Source organism: Macrobrachium nipponense, chromosome 1 (genome assembly GCF_015104395.2).
Source record: "Macrobrachium nipponense isolate FS-2020 chromosome 1, ASM1510439v2, whole genome shotgun sequence".
NCBI lineage: Eukaryota > Metazoa > Arthropoda > Malacostraca > Decapoda > Palaemonidae > Macrobrachium > Macrobrachium nipponense.
Window position 1 is genome coordinate 156,237,745 of NC_087200.1, and position 19,830 is coordinate 156,257,574.

At 38.8% G+C, this 19,830-nt stretch overlaps 1 protein-coding gene across 1 annotated transcript in view; it reads left to right on the forward strand.

Moving 5' to 3' along the window:
* LOC135219776 (basement membrane-specific heparan sulfate proteoglycan core protein-like) overlaps window positions 1–19,830 on the forward strand; it is a gene marked incomplete in the record, with an annotated part of 1,285,796 nt that overhangs the window by 806,377 nt on the left and 459,589 nt on the right. Inside the window, 2 exon segments of the mRNA XM_064256828.1 lie at window positions 7,878–8,015; window positions 8,124–8,300. Coding sequence (XP_064112898.1) covers window positions 7,878–8,015; window positions 8,124–8,300 — 315 coding nt within the window.

A 19,830-nucleotide genomic window follows, 5' to 3' on the forward strand; every position in this document is an offset into this window, starting at 1 on the left:
AGAAGCAAATTCAGACATTGAACCATAGCAGATTCAGGGATGTCAAGATGTTTTGTGTATCATATGAGGTACAAGAAAAAAAAAAAAAAAATTGCTAACGTGAAATATATCCACTTCTGGACTAGTTTTGGTGGTATTTGAGATTGATAGAATTTTATTTTACCAGTATTGTAGACATCATGTATATATTGCTTGGAACAAATGGTTTATATTTCTACAAATGTCAAGGAGTGTAAGAGCTTTTCATTGTGTTAAGCTCTCTGTTTGTGAATTGCATAAAATTGTTTCTTTGTCACTGAGAACAGTAATTTACTTATTTTCCATAGTCATTATTTTACTTGTGCCATTTATCTATTTTGTAGAGTCATTTCTTGCTTGTTGTAAAAAATAGGGAATGCTACAACTATTGGTAAAGAATTTTTTTACAGCTGTAGCCAGCTTTCCAGTTATTGATTTCAATTTCTATCATCGATGTGATTTTTATGCAAATGACACATTTTATGTATGCAACTTACCAAGTCATTATATTGCCCAAAGTTTCACTCGCCAGCAGCTTAGAATTGTAGGTTAAATGGTCCTGCCCACTTTCAGAGTAAGGACTGAGCAACCCAGCTGAGAGTCATCAATAGTTTTCTGCTGGCTCTTTACTGAAAGTTCAGTTGTGAGTGGTCAGCTTGATTTTGATTTTTGGCTATTTCTTCATTGGTGGTTTTCCCCCTTCGGTGAAGTGTTGGTAGCCTTCAGCTTTGTAATTTGTTAATTTATCCTTTGGAATCTTTAGTAACGACTTTTTCATCAGAATTGGCGTATTTTGCCTTGTAGTTTAGTTGACTTGTCATGTCTGACTCAAGTGCAACTAGCTTATGATATTGCAACAAGGGCTGCAATACAAGACTAATGAAAGCCAAATATGATTCACACACTAATTGTACCTGCTGTAGGGTATAGGTGTGTTCCAGTTATTTAGACCTGAGATAAGTGTTCTGAGTGGGATGCCAAAAACTGGAGAGTATTAGAATCTCATTTAAATAAATTTAGCAAAGACAGGAAATGTAAAGCAGCCACCAGATCCAAAAGTAAAACAGTAGGGAATGAGATTTTCGATAGTTCTGGTAAGCCTTCTGCATATGTTCCAGTAATTTCTGTACCCGCTCCATCGTTGTCCCCCATTCCTAGTCCTTCAACTAATCCACCTACTCCTTTACCCAACTCTCTCGCTTCAGATCCTGACCCCTTTGCCAGCCTCTGGTCCAAAATGAAGTGTAATTTTGATCAGAAATTGGTCTAATAGTGGACGCAGTGGCTTAGTTGGGGTTATCAGTGAAAGTCTGTATGGACAGAGTGGATAGTAAGAGTGTTGGTGAAGTGACAGTAGAGGAGGTGCTTGGTTATCTGGCTGATGCTCCTAGGCAAAGGTCAGTGGTGTATTCCCCTACACATGGGAGCAGTCATAACAGAGGCCCAAGGAAGGTCAGAGGGTCTGCCCACAAACAGGTGCCCTCTAGGTTGGACCTGTTGTAATGTCCCAGGTTCCGACTTTGGATGACCATTGGAAAGGCATCCAGACAGAAGTGAGTTGGCTGTCCTCAAGTTCTTAGGCTTCCAGCCCAGAGAGGAAGTGCTGATGGTGCTTTAGTGATGTATCTCTGCCACCAAGAAGGCCTGCAGCAGACTTTGTTCACTCTCCAACAGTGCCATGCAAGTGTTTTAGGGGATTACTGCCACCATCGTGTAGTTTTCAGACTCTTCAGAGAATTTTCCGCCAGAATGTATTGTACTGGCGCCTTGGCATTCTTCTTCGTTGAAGAAACACACTTCTTCTAGGAGTGATCTCCTATTGGTACCTGAGCTCCCACTTGCTCTTGAGCTTCCATTTGCACCTGTGCTTCATTCGGCGCTGGATCTCCCTTTGGTGCCCAAGCATTCGGTCACACCAGGGTGTTGATTAGTGCTTCATCGCTTTTTAGTGCCTCAGTATACTCATGCACTCAACCATGTTGCAGTTGAATGCACCATTCAGTCTAGGGAGTGCCCAGCACGGTCTCAGGCACTTCTGGCTCCAGATGCCAAGTGTCAAGGTGCCAGCCTCTTCAGCTTCAATTCTTCGTCTCTCGCTACCTGCTGATGAACTGTGGACCCATCATTAGCCTCGATTCAGCGACAGGAGTAGTGCACACGGCTCCTCAGACACCTGCGAACTCATGCTTATCCCCGATCTCCTCAGATGAAGAGATTGATTTTGGTTGAGTAGATCAAAGTTCTACACTTCAGCTTATACACCCCTTGATGAACTATTTTCTGCAAGCTTTCCTGAGTTTTTTCTTTCCAGTGGCCCTGTCTTCCCCGGCTTTGACTTTCTTTATGGGCAATAGGCTGAGTGACTCACTAAACTACCAAAGATGGTGCTCTCATCCTCTGCTAGGAGCGCACAGAATGAGCTTGAGAAGGCTCTCAGAGAAGAAAGAAGAAGGAAAGTCATCCTTTGCTTACCCCACTTCTCGTTTGGTATGTTGGAGATACTACTCTGAGTATGTCATTCGAGAAGCTCCTTCTCTGCAAATAGCTGCCTCCTCCCACGGAGACTTTTCCAGGTTTATTGACTCTTATTGGAAGTCAGCAATCGCCTCCATCAAAGTGATATTCTTTGCTATCGAATTGGATCACCTTCTTAAGAATTTATTCAAAATTCTTCAAGTCATAAATTTTCAAGACTGGTCTGTGGGGTCTTTAGCTAGAAAGATTAAGAGTTGTTCTGCTTTGCCTGAGGATGTTGCTTTGGACTGGATGAATGTCCTGTTGTGCACCAATAAGGATATTAGAAATTGCACACAAAGAGCATCACAACCTCTCCGAAGTCATCCTTGTTGTTCTCGCCTCAAAATCACCAACACCTCTTCCCGCAATCCGTCGTCTGTTATATTTTAGTTCGCTCTTCAAAACGCCCTAGAGATTCTTCTTCTGTTACTTCCAGATTGGTATTCCCCTCTTGTGCCTCTGTTCTTTTGTAGTGGCAGATCAAGGCCTCATTCTAAACCCAGGAAAAACCTTCGTTTCTCATCCTGCTTGTTTAAGAAAGCTTCCACCATGCCTTCCCCTCGAAAGTGAAGTTCCTTCCCTCCATGCACCAGTAGGACCCAGGCTCCTCCATTTCTGGGAGAGATGCAGTGTGTGAGGAGTATATGAGTGGACTGCAGAAGTATTGCAGGAAGGTTACTTCATTCCAGTCAAGGAGAAACCTCCCTCAGTCAACTTGCCCATCATGGTGACCACCTACTCAATAGGCTCAGAGAGGTATTAGGCCCACTAAAATGAAGTTTCATACTTCCCCCAGAAGGAAGCCATGGAAGTATTTTGAGAAGTCAGTTCAGACGGTTTCTACAATCGTCTCTTTGTGATACCCAAAGCGTCATTGCCTTGAATATCATCGTTGAAACAACAAAATTCAAGATGGAAAGAAGTCACTCTGTCATGTCATCCATTCACTGAGTGACTGGATGACGACTATAGCGGGCCCCTCGTATTAGCAGGGAATGCGTACCGCAACACCCCCCGCACGAATAGTATATACCTTAAATTACTATCCTATTACTCTGTTAATCTTTGAGATTATATTATTAATATAATTTCAAAAAGTCATCTTAAATATTTTACCATTAAAAACATATACATACAGCCAATAACAGAGAGAGAGAGAGAGAGAGAGAGAGAGAGAGAGAGAGAGAGAGAGAGAGAGAGAGAGAGAGACACCATTAAATTGCCAACATCTTATATATCTGACCATCAAGAGTGAAATTATAAATCATTTCGGAGACATAGAGAATAATAATGAAGAGAGAGAGAGAATAACTCCTTACGATATCAAAAGATTGAAAGGAACTTCTATGGGCAACATTCCTTCCCCTCCGCCAATACAAAAGAGAGAGAGAGAGAAAATTTTTTTTATTGTTATTATTTAATCTCATTAAACTTAATATTTTTTGTTTAATTAGCACTTTAAATTATTATTTTATCATAAAATGTAGTAGTAGCCTTAAAGATATATACATACACTTCTAACACTTCCATCCAAAACAGAGAGAGAGAGTTACCACTATGACATATGTATCTTGTGGGGCAAGAGAGAGAGAGAGAGAGAGAGAGAGAGAGAGAGAGAGCAAGCTATCCTTATTCAAAAGAGTGGAATAGAAAGATTATTGTATTTCTTTAAAATACTATCACATATGAATTTTGTAATTACTGTTTTATTATTATTATTATTATTATTATTATTATTATTATTATTATTATTATTATTATTATTATTATTATTATTATACATACATACATACATGCACCATAAAAATTCTCTCATCTCAGTAAATGAGATAGATAAATGAACATCAGTTGGCAACATGCTCCCCTCCTGTCACATTATTTGACATATTTGACAGCTTTGGACCTCAACTTAGTACCTAGATCTAAAAAAAAAAGATGCAGGGCAGAATGGATTTTCTTTCATTCTTACATAATTTTTTAATTTATAAACAAAAATCTTACTAACTCACTATAGTATTTTCTTTAATGAATTGATATTATTGCTGTTTACATTGATATTAATACATGAAAATTAGTAAATCATTTATTTATCATATGAAAAACATACATCTCTGTAAGAGAGAGAGAGAATTATTATTTTTATTATTTTATATCATTTAATCTTATTAATCAGCATTAATATTTGGAAATTAGTAGATCATTTTTGCGCCATAAAAATGTATTTAGTCATGAAAATAACATCAAAATATACTAATTAGTGAATATTTATCGTTGGAAAAACCCGCGAATAGGCAGATTTCCTGCAAATAATGGGTAGATGTGGCTCAAAGAAAAATCCGCAAATAGGTGAGTCTGCAAAATCTCGAGAACGCAAATACGGGAGTTGACTGTATAGACATGCTTACTTTCTCATCCCACTGCATCCAATGTCCAGGAAGTACCATCGTTTTGTGTTCCACAGCAGAGTGTACCATTTTCAAGCTTTATGATTCGTTCTTTCGACAATACCACAAGTCTTTACTTCGGTACTTGCTCTACTCGCCTAATGGCTTCATCTAATGAGGATCAACATCTCCCTCTTTTTAGGCGACTGGCTTCTTCAATCACCGTTGAGGGAGAGGTGCATGGAGGATCTTCAGAAGACCATGTATTAGCGCAGGATGTGGGGCCATTAATCAACCATCACAAGTTCCAACTGATTCTTACACAGTAATTCTATATTTGGGAATAGTGATAGATTCTCTAAATTTTCAGTTTTTCTGTCCCCAAAAAGGATCCAGTCATGCCCGAAGAAAGTAAGTGGGTTCCTCTCCCAACAATGGATGAGCCTTTTCAGCATCTTAGCCTTTATGGAGCAGTTTACCTCCCTGGGACGGCTCCACATGAGGTTCAGTTTATCTTTGTGCCAGCTGGGACAGGAGAGCTCATCCAGATTCCTTCATATTTTTCATCACTCAGAAGATCAAGCAGGATCTCTTTTGGTGGAAATCAAACAACGGACTCTCATAAGGGAAGTCTCTCCTTCCTTTGTGCCCCAACCTATAATTCTATGCAAATGCATCAGATCTGGGTTAGGGGCCTCTCCTAGACAATCAAGAAGTATTAGGGAAGTTGCCTCAAGATCAAATCTGCTGGCACATCAACCTGAAAGAACTAACAGCAGTTTTTTTAGGACTCCAGTATTTTGCGAAGAAATTCCACAACCAGACACTGACAGTGCACTCCAACAGCACCACGGCCTTGGCTTTTATACAGAAGCAAGGAGGGACTCATTTGTTCTCCCTTTGTGAAGCACGAAGATCTCTCCTTTCTTGGGCGTCCCACAACCAAACAAAGCTGGTTACCCGGTTTATCCATAGCAAGCTCAATATCCTTTCAGATTTTTTGAGCTGTCGCAAGCAGGTGCTCTCCATAGAGTGGGCTCTACTTCCGCAGGTGTGTGAGGACCTGTGGAAACTGGGAAGACCTCTCATAATCTTTTTGTGACTTCCATAAACAACTGACCATTATTTTGCTCACCAGTCCTGGATCCTCTAGCATGGGCGACAAATGCCATGCTACAAACTGGTGCAACAAAGATCTATATGATTTCCCATCATTCTGTGTGATATGGGAAGTAATCAACAAGTAGCTCAATCACTCGAATGTTATGATGACCCTAGTGGCCCCATTCTGGCCAAAACAGGAATGGCTCCCAGATTTCCTCAAGCTCCTAACAGACTTCCCAAGATTGTTACCTATGAGGCCCAATCTTCTCAGACAGCTCCATTTTAGGCAGTACCACCAAGGCTTGTCCACGCTGACTCTGGCAGCATTTTGACTGTCAGGAAATTCTTTAGACAGAAGGGGTTTTCAAGAGCAGCTTCAGCTGCTATTGCAGAATGTAATGTTTGTCGTCCAACAAAGTCTACCTTGCCAAGTGGACAATCTTCAGGGCCTGGTGCAGATGCCACAATGTCTCGTCTACTAAGATGTCTGTAGCAGATATTGCTGTTTCTTTACCTCAGGATATCTAGAGGTCTCTCTTCATCTACAATCAAGGGATACAGAGAAATTTGAACTCGGTTTTTCAACATAGAGGTGTAGATCTGTCCTCAAACCAAGATATATCCGACCTAATCAAATCCTTTAATACATCCAAACCCAAGGAATCAGCAACTGCCTCATGGAATTTGGATGTAGTTTTGAAATGGCTCTTAGGTCCTCATTTTGAACCTATGCATTCTTCTTAGCTATGAGAAATTACCAGGAAGACCCTCTTTCTTGTAGCATTGTCGACAGCTAAGCGTGTCAGTGAAGCACATGCTATGGATAAAAGAGCTGGATTTTCCCAAGGGTATGTGATTTGTTCATTCACCCTGGGCTTTTTAGCAAAAAATGAGAACCCACCCAAACTATGGCCACTTTCCTTCATTATTAAAAGTCTGGAGCACCAACCAATTTTTGTGTTTTGATGGTTGTTTGTTAATTTCATATTTGGTGTAGGTGTTGATGATGATGTATTTATGTCTGGTCGATTAATTTGTTGGTATTGTGCCCTGGGCTTGGGTAGCCAACGGTCTTATCTCTTGCTACAAGCTCCCACTAATGTAGAGGTGCATCAGGGCAACTTCGCCATACCTTACACAGTTAAGATGAGCACAAGACCAGAGGCAGTATCTACCTGCAAGCAGCTTGGTCTTATCCCTCGCTACAAACTCCCACTATAATGTAGAGGTGCATCAGGGCTACTTCGCCACACCCTACACGGTTATGATAAGCACCAACCAGAGGCATTATCTACCTGCAGCAGCTCTCTTACCAGATAAGGAATAATTAATGTTAGTGATTTGATATTCTCTAACTCATATATATCATCACTAATGTATGGGAATAGAAAACAATTGACGACTCAGCTTAGGTGTTACTTCCTTGCCCAGAAAGTGGGTGGGGCCAATTAACCTACACAAACTAGTGTTACCATTAATTTAAAATTTCTAAGCTGCCAGGTAGTGAAACTTTAGGCAATATAGTTACTTGGTAACCCTAAGTATAAATAAAACTATTTTACTATGAAAATGTCAATTGGAAGGTTATATGGTAATATTGTCTGCATGCTGTGCCCATTTGCACATTAAACCTAAGAAACAGAATTAGTTCATTTTGGAGGTAGGTACTTTTCAAGATTTCAATCCTTATTCCACATTACACATGCCTTCAGTTGCTTAAATAAACAACTTTTGATATAGGTTTTTAGCCAGCCAACTATCTTAGCCTGACTAGGAAACAGGGATAAGCAAGCAGCTACTCTGAATGAAAGTTGCTGTTTGAATGACCAATGTGATTTTTTTTATTTCCTTCAGTTGCCACCCCCAACCAGTTCATCATTCCAGTTAGTTGGAGTAAATCAAGATCAATTCCAGGGCAATTATGTAATTCGTAACAGACAGTACCCTATCTCAACTTCCTTCATAAGATACCCTGGAGGGAATGATGTTCAGGTAAGTAACTCCAAGTTTAGTTCTATTTGAAATTCTTTACTGATTTTATGATAGGTATCTGGAATAATTCTTGTTATAAAAGCTCTAATAAATAATCCTTAATTGCAGCTTCTGGGAGACCGTTCAAAAATTGGAGGACCTAGAGACCTTTTGATATATTTTTCACTTCCTGATAGCCATAAAGGACAACAACTATCATCTTATGGAGGATATTTGAGGTATAAGATAGCCTTCTCAAGCTCTGGAACTTTACAACAACATAGTGGACCAGATGTCATAATGGTGGTAAGTTATTTCTTTTAAACTTACTGTTTCCAGTTTACTGTGTTGGCAGTTACTCAGGTACCTGTATTTTACTGAAGATGTGAAAGATTTTGAAATAAGCTATAAAATTTCTCCATATTGGTTCTTTGGCAGTCAAAATACCATTTTGAACATGCTGCTAGGACTTACAATATCTTTAAAGTTTAGCAAGAAGATAACATATTTTTTTTAATCTTCCCTGTGCAGAGTTCTGGAATTCTTTTTAGTTCTGTTAGAATGTTTTTCTCGTGATGTTCATATAAGACAGATTCTTATAGTTTAGACTGAAATGATGAATGACAGGAATACCAAGTAGGGGAATAAGGAAAAAGACTTGCATTAAGGTGGGAAAACAAGTTTCAGTAATGTGTGCTAATCAGTAATGGGATGAGTAAAACATTAAAAAAATATGAAATGGTTAGTTCTTTAGTAGGAGTAATGTGTGCCCTTTTCTTGTATATTAACCCTCTTACGCCGAAGCCCTAAAAACCAAAACGTCTCCCGTATGCCGAGGCGGGTTTGGAGTGAGCGCGGAAGCGGAAAAAATAATTTTTTCAAAAAATCACAGTGTGCTTAGTTTTCAAGATTAAGAGTTCATTTTTGGCTCCTTTTTTTATTGCCTGAAGTTTAGTTTGCAACCTTCAGAAATGAAAAAAATATCATTATCATATATAAATAATGCGATATATGGTAGCGAAAAAAAAAAATTCATACATAATTGTATTCAAATCAAGGTGTGCAAAAAACGGTTAAAGCTAACGAGTTACTCTTTTTTTCGTTGTATTATACACTAAATTGCGATCATTTTGGTATATAACACATTGTAAAACGATCAAAGCAACACAGAAAAAATATGATCACAAAATGATGCATGAATTCGTAACGCGTGGACGTAAAAAAATGTTTTTTTCAAAAATTCACCGTAAATCTAAATAATGTTCTAGAGACTTCCAATTTGTTTCAAAATGAAGACAAATGATTGAATATTATGATACTGTAAGAGTTTTAGCTTAGAATTGCAGTTTTCGACCATTTCGGACTAGTTAAATTTGACCGAATGTCGAAATTTTTATATATATTTTTTTTTATATGCAAATATTGCAAAAATGAGAAAAGCTACAACCTTCAAATATTTTTTTTGTATTCTTCATGAATTTGTGCACATTTTCATATATGAAACTCTATAAAACGCCTAATAAGAAAAGGAGCAAATATTAGGAGACTGCGACGTACGCATTTCGGAGATTTGCGGCCGCGATCGGCGCGTGGAGGGAAAGAAAGTTTTTTTTTTAAATTCACCATAAATCTAAATATTGTGCTAGACACTTAGAATTTGTTTCAAAATGAAGATAAATGACTTCATATTACTAGATTGTAAGAGTTTTAGCTTACAATTGCATTTTTTGACTATTTCGGTAGAGTCAAAGTTGACCGAACGTGGTTTTTTTTCTATTTATCGTGATTTATATGCAAATATTTCAAAAAAGAGAAAAGCTACAACCTTCAATCATTTTAGTTGTATTCTACATGAAATTGTGCACATTTTAATATATAAAACTTTATGTAATGGCTAATTTTAAATGGTGCAAACATTACGACAATCGCACAAAAAAATTTCTGATTTTTTTCGGAAGAGTTACAGCGCGGACGTAAGGAAAATTTTTTTTTTTAATAAATTCACCATAAATCAAAATATTGTGCTAGAGACTTCCAATTCATTGCAAAATGAAGGTAAACGATTGAATATTACTAGAATATAAGAGTTTTAGCTTACAATTGCGTTTTTCAACCACAGTGGTCATGTATTCGACGGGGATGCGTACCAGACCCCCCCGTGAATAGTTAGAATCCGCGAATGTTTGGAACCCCTATAAAAACGCTACAAACAGCCTATTTGGTTAGTTAAAACTTAAGAAAAACCACTTAAAATTTTCATACTTGGTTTTTTTAATAGTTTTATCACAAAAAGTGCATTTTATGATGAAATTGATAACAAAAACCAGGAATTTGTGGATATTTCTCATAGAAAAATACCGCGAATGCGCGAATTTTCCGTGAATAATGCAGGGAAACATTCCCAAGAGAAATCCGCGAATCCGGAGAACGCGAATATGGGGGGTCCACTGCATTTCGGTAGAGTCAAAGTTGACCGAAGGTTGAAATTTTGGCACTTATCGTTATTTATATGAAAATATTTCAAAACTGACAAAAGTTACAACCATGGGTTGTTTTTAGTTGTATTGTGCATGAAATTGCGCACATTTCCATATATAAGACTTTATGTAAAGGCAAATTTAAAATGGTGCAAACATTTCAACAATCGCACAAAAAAATTTATCGGAAGAGTTACCGTGTGGACGTAAGGAAAAAGTTTTTTCATAAATTCACCATAAATCGAAATATTGTGCTAGAGACTTCCAATTTGTTGCAAAATGAAGGCAAATGATTGAATATTACTAGAATATAAGAGTTTTAGCTTACAATTGCATTTTTCGACCAATTTGGTAGAGTCAAAGTTGACCGAAAGTTGAAATTTTGGCACTTACCGTTATTTATATGAAAATATTTCAAAACTGATAAAAGCTACAATCATGAGGAATTTTTTTGTTGTATTCTACATGAAATTGCACACATTTTCATATATAATACTCCATGTAACTGATAATTTAAAATGGTGCAAAAATTATGTCAAAGTGATGAATAATTTTTGACGTGTCACTAATACTTTTTCGTGCGATAAGAGAGAAATTCATATAAACCCTCCCCCCCCCCCTCTCTCTCTCTCTCTTTTGCCACACGAGATAGTGTGTCTTATTGGTAACTCTCGCCCTCTGTTTGGGCTGGAAATGTATGTATAAGTGTATCTTTGAGGACATTACTACATTTTATGGTAAAATAATAATATACAGCACTAGTTTACAAATAATATTTAGTTTCGTGAGATTAAACAGTAACAATACCATCTCTCTCTCTCTCTCTCTCTCTCTCTCTCTCTCTCTCTCTCTCTCTCTCTCTCTTACGTATGTTTATTTGTTTTGTAGTATAAATAAATGATTTACCTTATAACTAATTTTCAAATATTAATAAGATTAATTAAAAAAAGCAATTCTCAATCTTTTTTATCCACTTGGAGGAACGTGGGCGGAGGAGTATATGACAGTTTGATATACATATTGGCGGAGGGGAAGGAGTCGGAGTTTAGGAGTTATTCTCTCTCTCTCTCTCTCTCTCTCTCTCTCTCTCTCTCTCTCTCTCTCTCTCTCTCTCTCTCTCTCTCTCTCATTATTATTCTCTCTGTCTCAGAAAGAATTCATAATTTCACTATTGATGGTCAGATATATGATGTTGCCATTCACTGGTCACTCTCTCTCTCTCTCTCTCTCTCTCTGTGTTATTGGCTGTAGGTATATATTTTTAATGGTAAAGTGTTTAAGATGACTTTGAAATGATATTAATAATATAACCTCAAAGATTAATACAGTAATAGGTTAGTAATTTTAGGTATATTTGAAGTAGGATGTTATTAAAGGTATACATTTGGTATCTGAACTTTCAAGATAGGCAGTTATAAGCATTTTTAATGGTGGTTCTAACTATTCGCGGGTTTTAACTATTCACTGGGGTGTCTGGTACACATCCCCTGGAATACGGGGGGAACACTGTACATATTAGTAGTACGTATTAAGTTAGGTATTGAATGGTCCAAATTGTTGTATTTCATTGTTTATTGGTCAATTTAGCTTTATTATAAAATTTACTGGGGTGTTTTTTAAGGGCTTGGAACGAATTAGGCAATTTACATGTAAAATGTGGTTCAAGATACAAAAAGCTCAGGTTACGAAGGCAGCCTCAGAACGGATTAATTTCGTATGTCGAGGTACCACTATTTTCATTTTCATATTCAATTGTGAACTTGATATTTGGGTGCATTTGATTGGCAAGTTCGAGGAATTCGTCTGCCCGATCTTTATTTCTAAATAATAGGAATGTGTCGTCAACAAATCTGCTATATAAAAGAGGATGACAAGCCAGAGCGCAGTTGTCCAGCAACTGCTCCTCCAGGGAGCACATGAAAATATTAGCAAAAGTAGGGCCTAAAGGTGAACCCATGGCCATGCCATCGACTTGTACATATGCTTTTCCATTAAAAATGAGGGCCGTATCCAGCACAGCCAACTGAAGTAACTTCTTAAAATCCGTGATATTAAAATTATTAAAAAGAACATCTGGGTTTGGAAAAATTTGATTTAAAATAATTTCAATTGTTTCTTCCACTGGGATATTAGTAAAAAGTGACTCGACATCCAGACTAGCCATAAAAAGGTCCAAGTCTTGTGGTAAAATCTCCAGAGTTCTACAGCCAAGTCTTCCTAGTCCTCAAAAGCCAGTGGAGTTTGGAGGCCAGTGATAGATGTTTCAACATTGAGCCTCTTCATCAGGAAAACAAAGTTCAGGATGGAGACCCCTCGAGCAGTCTTAGCAGCCGTCAGAGACAACGGCTACTTACTAACTATAACTAGAGATTTGAAGGATGCTTACTTCCAGATTCCTATCCATCCCTCCCGGAATTCTCTTGGCTTCAGTCTTGGGGAATTGGTGTTCCAGTTCAAAGTACTTTGCTTCGGACTGACAGCAGCTCCCCATGTGTTCACAAGAGTTTTCTGCCCAGTGTCAACATGGGCTCATGCTCAGGGGATTCACCTCTCAATGACTGGCTGGTCTTAGCGAGTTCCCAGGAAAAAATCGTTCTAGACTGGGGCTGTGTTTTCCAGTTTTGTCATGGCTTAGGCATTCTGATCAATTTGGAAAAGTCCAGTCTTCATGAATTACTCCTTTGTCCCGTCAGAGCACTGCTTAGTTATCTAAAAAGGACTCAACACCTCAGACTGGGATGCCAAAGACATTTCAGAGGACTAAGCTCCTCCTTGGCATTCAAGAACTTGTCTGTTTATAGGGTTTTGAATGCTGGTCCTTGGCTTCGCCAAACCACTTTTACTTCCTTCTACCTTAGGGACATTGCCCACAGGTCCTTGAACACTTTTTCCTTGGGTCCAGCATTGGTTGCTCAACAAGTTGTGTAGCTCATCCAGTGCCCCTAGTGGGACAGTTTATATTTTTCCTAAGATGATGGTATGAAAGTGAGAATGATGGAGATGGCTGGTCTCTTTCCTCCTTTTTTCCCTTTCTTTTCTACCCATGGGCAGTAAGAAGATGGATCCATCATATGCTGGAAGTGGTGGAATACAGGTGGGGGAAGTAGCCTTACTGTTGAGACTATATTCTGTTCTGCATTAATATACATTTCAGTACCAAACCCCTCCTCTCTCTAGCAAGGGAAGAGAGAAGTGATAACAAACCCTTATAGGTGACTAGCTTAGTTTTTTATCTGTAACTTTATCCTGTGAAATGAAAACTCTGCATCATATGTTTGCCCAGTAGTCTGACTGCTGGATACACATATATTTAATGGCTTAGAGAATTATGTTTCCTTCCTTTGAATTCTCTTATCCAGGAAGTATGACTAGGTATGTCGAACCTCTAGTCTGTTCAGGATTCTCTTACCTTCCTCCAAGAGTGAGTCTATCCTAATGTTAAGATCCAGGTTTGTTCCGCATACAAACAAATGACCAATTTTAGATTATAATTTGTATTTTTCATAGCTACAAAACGTGCAGTCTAAACATTTACTGCCTACCTCTAGCCACCCCTCATTCAATTAATCTTGGCTGGAAGAAAACTAATATGTCATGGGGTTGAGATTGGGTCGCTGGCCACTTCCTCCCTCATTTCTATGACAGATGCCAGATACCCTCAATTCCTTGCATAAACTTTTCTTGTTGTTTTTTACTGGTTTCCAGCTGGCACCAGAAGATTTATCCTAATGTAAAGACCACAGGTTTGTTAGCTATGAAAAATACAAATTAATTTAAAATTTGTCAAATTATGTTATCCTAAATGTTAGTACTACCGTAATTACACTACCATTACCGAAGGATAAAGGCTGCTGTGAGCGCAACTCATTGTTTATATTTTTTCAGCTCCCCTTGCATAGATAAAAGTTTATTTCATTGATATGGAATTATTCCTTGAATAGGCTATTTATTATGAAGATGTGCCAATAATATTTATAGTATAAAGTAAAAATGGTTTTACATAATGTGAATCTTCTTATGTATGTCAGTGGTTATCACACCAAGGTTATCACACCAAGGCTAGCCAACAGTTAAACATCTCTAAGAATTCGAGGTTTAATTTTTAGAATGGTAGTATAGGACAACCTCCAAACTGTAGGGCTGAATTTTGGAACTGAAAAGTTGTCATGTGTGCAGAAATATATGGTATTTCTGTGTTTATGGTTAATGAGAGTATCTGCAGTGACTTTTAGTTATGTGAAAGTTGATTGATTTACAGGGAGAGAATATATAGCAGGGTAGACTATATAAGTGAAATTTAAAAGCATGGAATTGTTGGCATTATCCATTCCACCCATTATTCCAATGCTCATTTTACTATTTTGTGTGAATCATGATCATTAGTATTCATAAAATTTTTCAAAACAATGTTTACACAAGCACTATTTATTTACTTTTTGGCATATGTAATTTTACACAATGGGTTAATTGTTGAGACTAATGAACTTTGAAGTTAAGTCAATTAAATAAATTTAGTATATAAAAAATGGTGGCAATAATAGCAAGTTGCAATTATGTGTAAAGAACTCAATTTCTTTAGCTATTAATCGTGGAATAATTTTTTGTCAACCATTATCATTGTTATAAAATATGTACATAGTTCAGTTAACTTCTGAGTCACATTTCTTTACTCAGGACTTGCCCAAAGAATTTGTTCCTGAATGAAAAATAAAAGGCAGAAGGCAATGCAGTATAATATCTTAATGAAATTATCACCACAGAAATAAATGAATCAGGTTGTCATGATGGCAGTATATAAAATCAGTATGATAGAACACCAGTTTATCTGTTGGTACCTAGCAAACTTTTAAAGTTAGTATTCTTCTCACAATGCCCTGCATTTAATATTTGCTCTTCCAAAAATCCCCAGGCAAGTGCTTATGGCCAGTCATTCACCCTTATTAATTGTCCACATAATATTCCTGTAATTTTATAAAAGTAACTTACCAAGTAATTACACATCTATAAGTTTCTAACACTACAGTAGCTAAAAACTTGAACAATTAGGCAGCCATTGGTAAGGTGCCCTGATGGATGTGCAAATGCTTTCATCAAGTGACTGGGACACAGGTGTTTATACAGGACGTAGCAAACGTTTTGCTAATGTTTCCAGACACTGGAAAGGCCTGCTATGCCAAGAGATGATTCTCCTTCATTTGGGGAATGTGCAAAAGAGCAAGAGTGCTGTCGTCTCCTCTCATGTAGATTTTAGGAGAGCCCACGCCAGGTTCCAATTAGCTTGGCTCCCAAGAAGTGTCCGAGCAACCTGTATCAGATTGTGTTGTGTATTCTGAACGTCAAGTGTATGATATACGACGCCTGAAAGTCAAGCAACAGCAGACAGAGAACCCCATATATGGGTGTGCAGTGTTAGACCCCACAATACCAGTGTCCAGCGCTCGGGTACTCTACAGTCAAACAACCAGTCTACGAATGCAGGGAAGATTGTCTAGCTCTTGAACATATAGAGTCAAAATGCCACCCAGTATATGATTACAGGCAGTCCCCAGTTATCAGCAGACTCGGTTAATGGGAATCTGGTTTTATGGGGCTTGTCAAGTGCCATAAAATTTGCGATTTATGGTGCCAAAACAGCCCAAGTATCGGTTATCCATAAGGTGCCAATTATACTTATGGTTCCATAACATACCAAACAGAGGTGCCATTAATGAATCTCGGCACCATAAGTGCCAAGTTTTGGTTGATAGCGGTTTTTGCTTATTAGCACTCCACCGAGAACGGAACCACTGCCAATAACCTAGGACTGCCTGTATTGTGGTCCTCTTGAACAGGAGAGTTCAGATGTATTACAGAAGAGGGCAGTGTTAGAACGACCGATTGCCGAGCATTCAGTATCCGATTGTTCAGTTCATGTTAAACACATTCCAGTGGAAGTAGAGCCCAGGTGTCCAGGAGTCTGCTTACCTGCAATCAGAATGACAATCGGAAGGAGACTTATGAATTAAACAGTGATGAGATAGTATCCTGAACCTACTGCAGAATCCCTCACCAACTACTTAGAATCCTCGGGTGTTAGAAGATGTTTCTTCTGCTTCATTGGATGAAGATGGTGGGGAACAGGAGCAACCGACTTCTAATTTTTTATCTCTTCTGAATGGTATTTCCTCATTTGCTACCCTTCTTCTCTTACTCCAGTGATATCATCTTCCCTGGGATCGTCATTTATGACCCGACAACCTTCAGGAACAGCTGGCCTTCCTAAATTGGTGTTTTCCTTTTCGTTCAAGAAGACGTTCACCAAGATTGACTCTTGGCTAGCTGAGAAGCGTAAACTAGGTAAAGTGACTTTTTGCATGCCTCCCTGTTTAGTTACGCTGAGACAGGCATCATATGCCACAGGAGAAATGGGGTATCTGCCTTATTGATTCAGCTTGAAGATCTACTTTCGCCTCAGCAAAGGTATTATTTTCTACCTCAGAGTTAGATTACCTTATCAAAGATGTCTTTAAAGTACATATTAGAAGTAATGAGCTTTCTGGATTGGACAGTAGGAGCTCTAGCAAAGAAGATGGAAGACTACCAGAACCTTCAAGAAAATTTTTGCTGACTGACTCGGTTTACTAGGATGCACAGATAAGGCCATTAGAGATGGTGCACAAGAACTTGCCTCAATTTTTATGACAGGTTTACTCTTGCAACTACTTCTAGCACTGGGATATCTCCTCTGCCTCAACAGCCCTTTTGTGGGAACAGAGGACGCTTCCAATCCCGACCTTGCAGGGATCTTAAGGCATGGAGGACTAGTAAGAGACCTGCAGTGAGACCTGACCCTAGAAGTGAGGAATCCATCCTCTATGCACATGTAGGAGTAAGACTTCTACAGTTTGGAGAGCAGTGGGAAGCCAGAGGTATAGAACCATGGGTACTAAATGTTATCAAGGAGGGATATGCCATCTCATTCAGGGAGAAACCTATCTCATCAACTTGAAAGCCTTCTCAGTAGGCTCAAAGAAGTATTCAGCCCTGTCTCAGGAAGTATCTTCTTTCATAGAGAAACAGGCCATGAATTGGTTGAAGATGTAACATCCAAAGGTTTTCACAACCATCTGTTTGTCATCCCAAAGTCATCAGGGGGTTGGAGACCTGTCCCAGGTGTCAGCACTCTGAATTTCTTTGTAGAAACAACCAAATTCAGTATGGAAACAAACCAGTCAGTCCTGTCAGTCATCCAACAAGGTGATTGGATGGTAACAACAGACATGCAAGATGCATACTTTCATATTCTAGTCCATCCAGAGTCCAGGAAGTAACTGAAGTTTGTATTTCAGGGACAGGTATTCCAACTCGGGGCACTGTGTTTTGGCCTTTCCACAGCACCCTAAGTATTCACCAGAGTTCTTGCACCCCTCTCCAAGTGGCTACAGCTTATGGGCATAAACATTGCTATCTCAATGACTAGCTTCTTCGCTCCCCCTTGAGATCTAAGTGCGTAGAGGACCTACAGAAGACATTGAATCTAGCACGCCATTTGGGATTACTAATCAACCTAAAGACGCCTCAACTGATTCTCTCTAAGTCAATACTTTATTTAGGGATGAAGATAGATTCTCTGAATTTTCAGGCTTCTCTATCCGATCAGAGAATTGCATGTTGTTGGAAGAGAATTCAAAGTTTCATTTCTTGTCCTTCATGCTCGGCCAGTGAATGGATGAACCTGTTGGGGACACTGTCATCAATAGAAAATTTTGTACCTTTAAGAAGATTAAACTTCAGACCTCTCTAGTTTTACCTAAAGGCCATTTGGAAAAGGAAGACACAACCAGACTCGTTCATCTTCCCCATTTTAGATCTTCAGTGCTGGCTAGAAGAACACAGGTTTACAGTAGGGAAGTCATTGCACACACTGAACCCCAATCTAGGTTGGGGAGCCCTGTTGGACAGCCCTTCAGGCTTTCTCAACCCTAACCCACAACATAATAGTAATAGCTCACTCTGACAACATGATGGCATTAGCATACGTGAAGAGCCAAGGGGCTACTCATTCCTTTTCTCTCTACCAAGAAGCTAGAGAGCTTCTGTTTTGGGCAGAGAGCAACTAGACGAGGACGATGACATGATTCATTGATGGAAAGTTAAATGTCCTAGTGGATGAACTAAGCCACCGCAAGCAGACACAGGCAGTCCCCCAGTTATCTAGCCCCCATAAAATTAGTGAATCATGGTGCCATAACGGGCCAAGTTTCGGCTATCAGTGCCATAAGATGTCAATAATAGGTGCCGATAATAGAGTTATGTTGCCACAAGGTGCTGATAATAGAGCTATGGTGCCATAGTATACCTAAAAGAGGTGCCATTAACTGGTTGTCGGTGCCATTAACAGAAACTTTGTGTCGTAAATCACAAAGTCTCGGTTAATGGCAGTTTTTGCTTATTGGCACCCCACTAAGAACAGAAACGATGGGGAAAACTGTCGGTAGATTTGCTCGTGAAGTCGAGGAATCATTGTCTGCCTCTTTATTGTTTGCCAGTTCTGGACCCTCAGACTTGGGCAACGGATGCTGTGATCCAGGACTGGTCAAATCTAGACTTGTACACTCTTCTCCATTCAGCATGGTGAGGGGAGTACGTATCGAACAAACATTCATTTCTCACAACAACATCTCAGTGATGTTGGTAGCTCCCTTTTGGCCACAGAAAAAGTGGTTTCCAGACTTAATCAATCTGCTTGTGAATTACCCCAGGCTGTTGCCTCAGAAAACAAGGCTTCTCAGACAGCCGCACTTCTTTTGATTCCATTAAGGATTATCCACTCACTCTCACAGGCTTCAGACTGTCAGGAAGCTTGTCAGAGCGAAAGGGTTTTCAAGAAGAGCTGCAGAAGCAATAGCAAAGTGCAGGCACCAGTCTTCAGCAGATCTTTATCAAGCAAAGTGGTCAGTTTTCAGAACGTGGTGAAGAGAAAATAATATCTTTTTCTGAAATCTCTTTAATAGAATTTGCAGATTTTCTTTTATATTTGAGATCCCCAAAGGGATTAGCTACACCAACCGTTAAAGGCTACAGGTCAATTCTTTCATCAGTTTTTAAACATGAGGAATAGACTTGTCAATGAACCAAGATATTACAGATTTGATCAAGTCTTTGGACGCAAAGAAAATGAAAGGGATATCTTCAGTATCCTGGAATTTAGACATTGTACTGAAATGGCTTTCAGGTCCTCCTTTTGAACAGCTTAATACTGCTTTCCTTAGAGATGTGACAAGGAAGACAATATTTTTAGTATCTTTATCCACGGCCAAAAGAATAAGTGAAGTCCAAGCATCTGATAAAAAGATATTTGCTCCCTTACATTAGCTTTT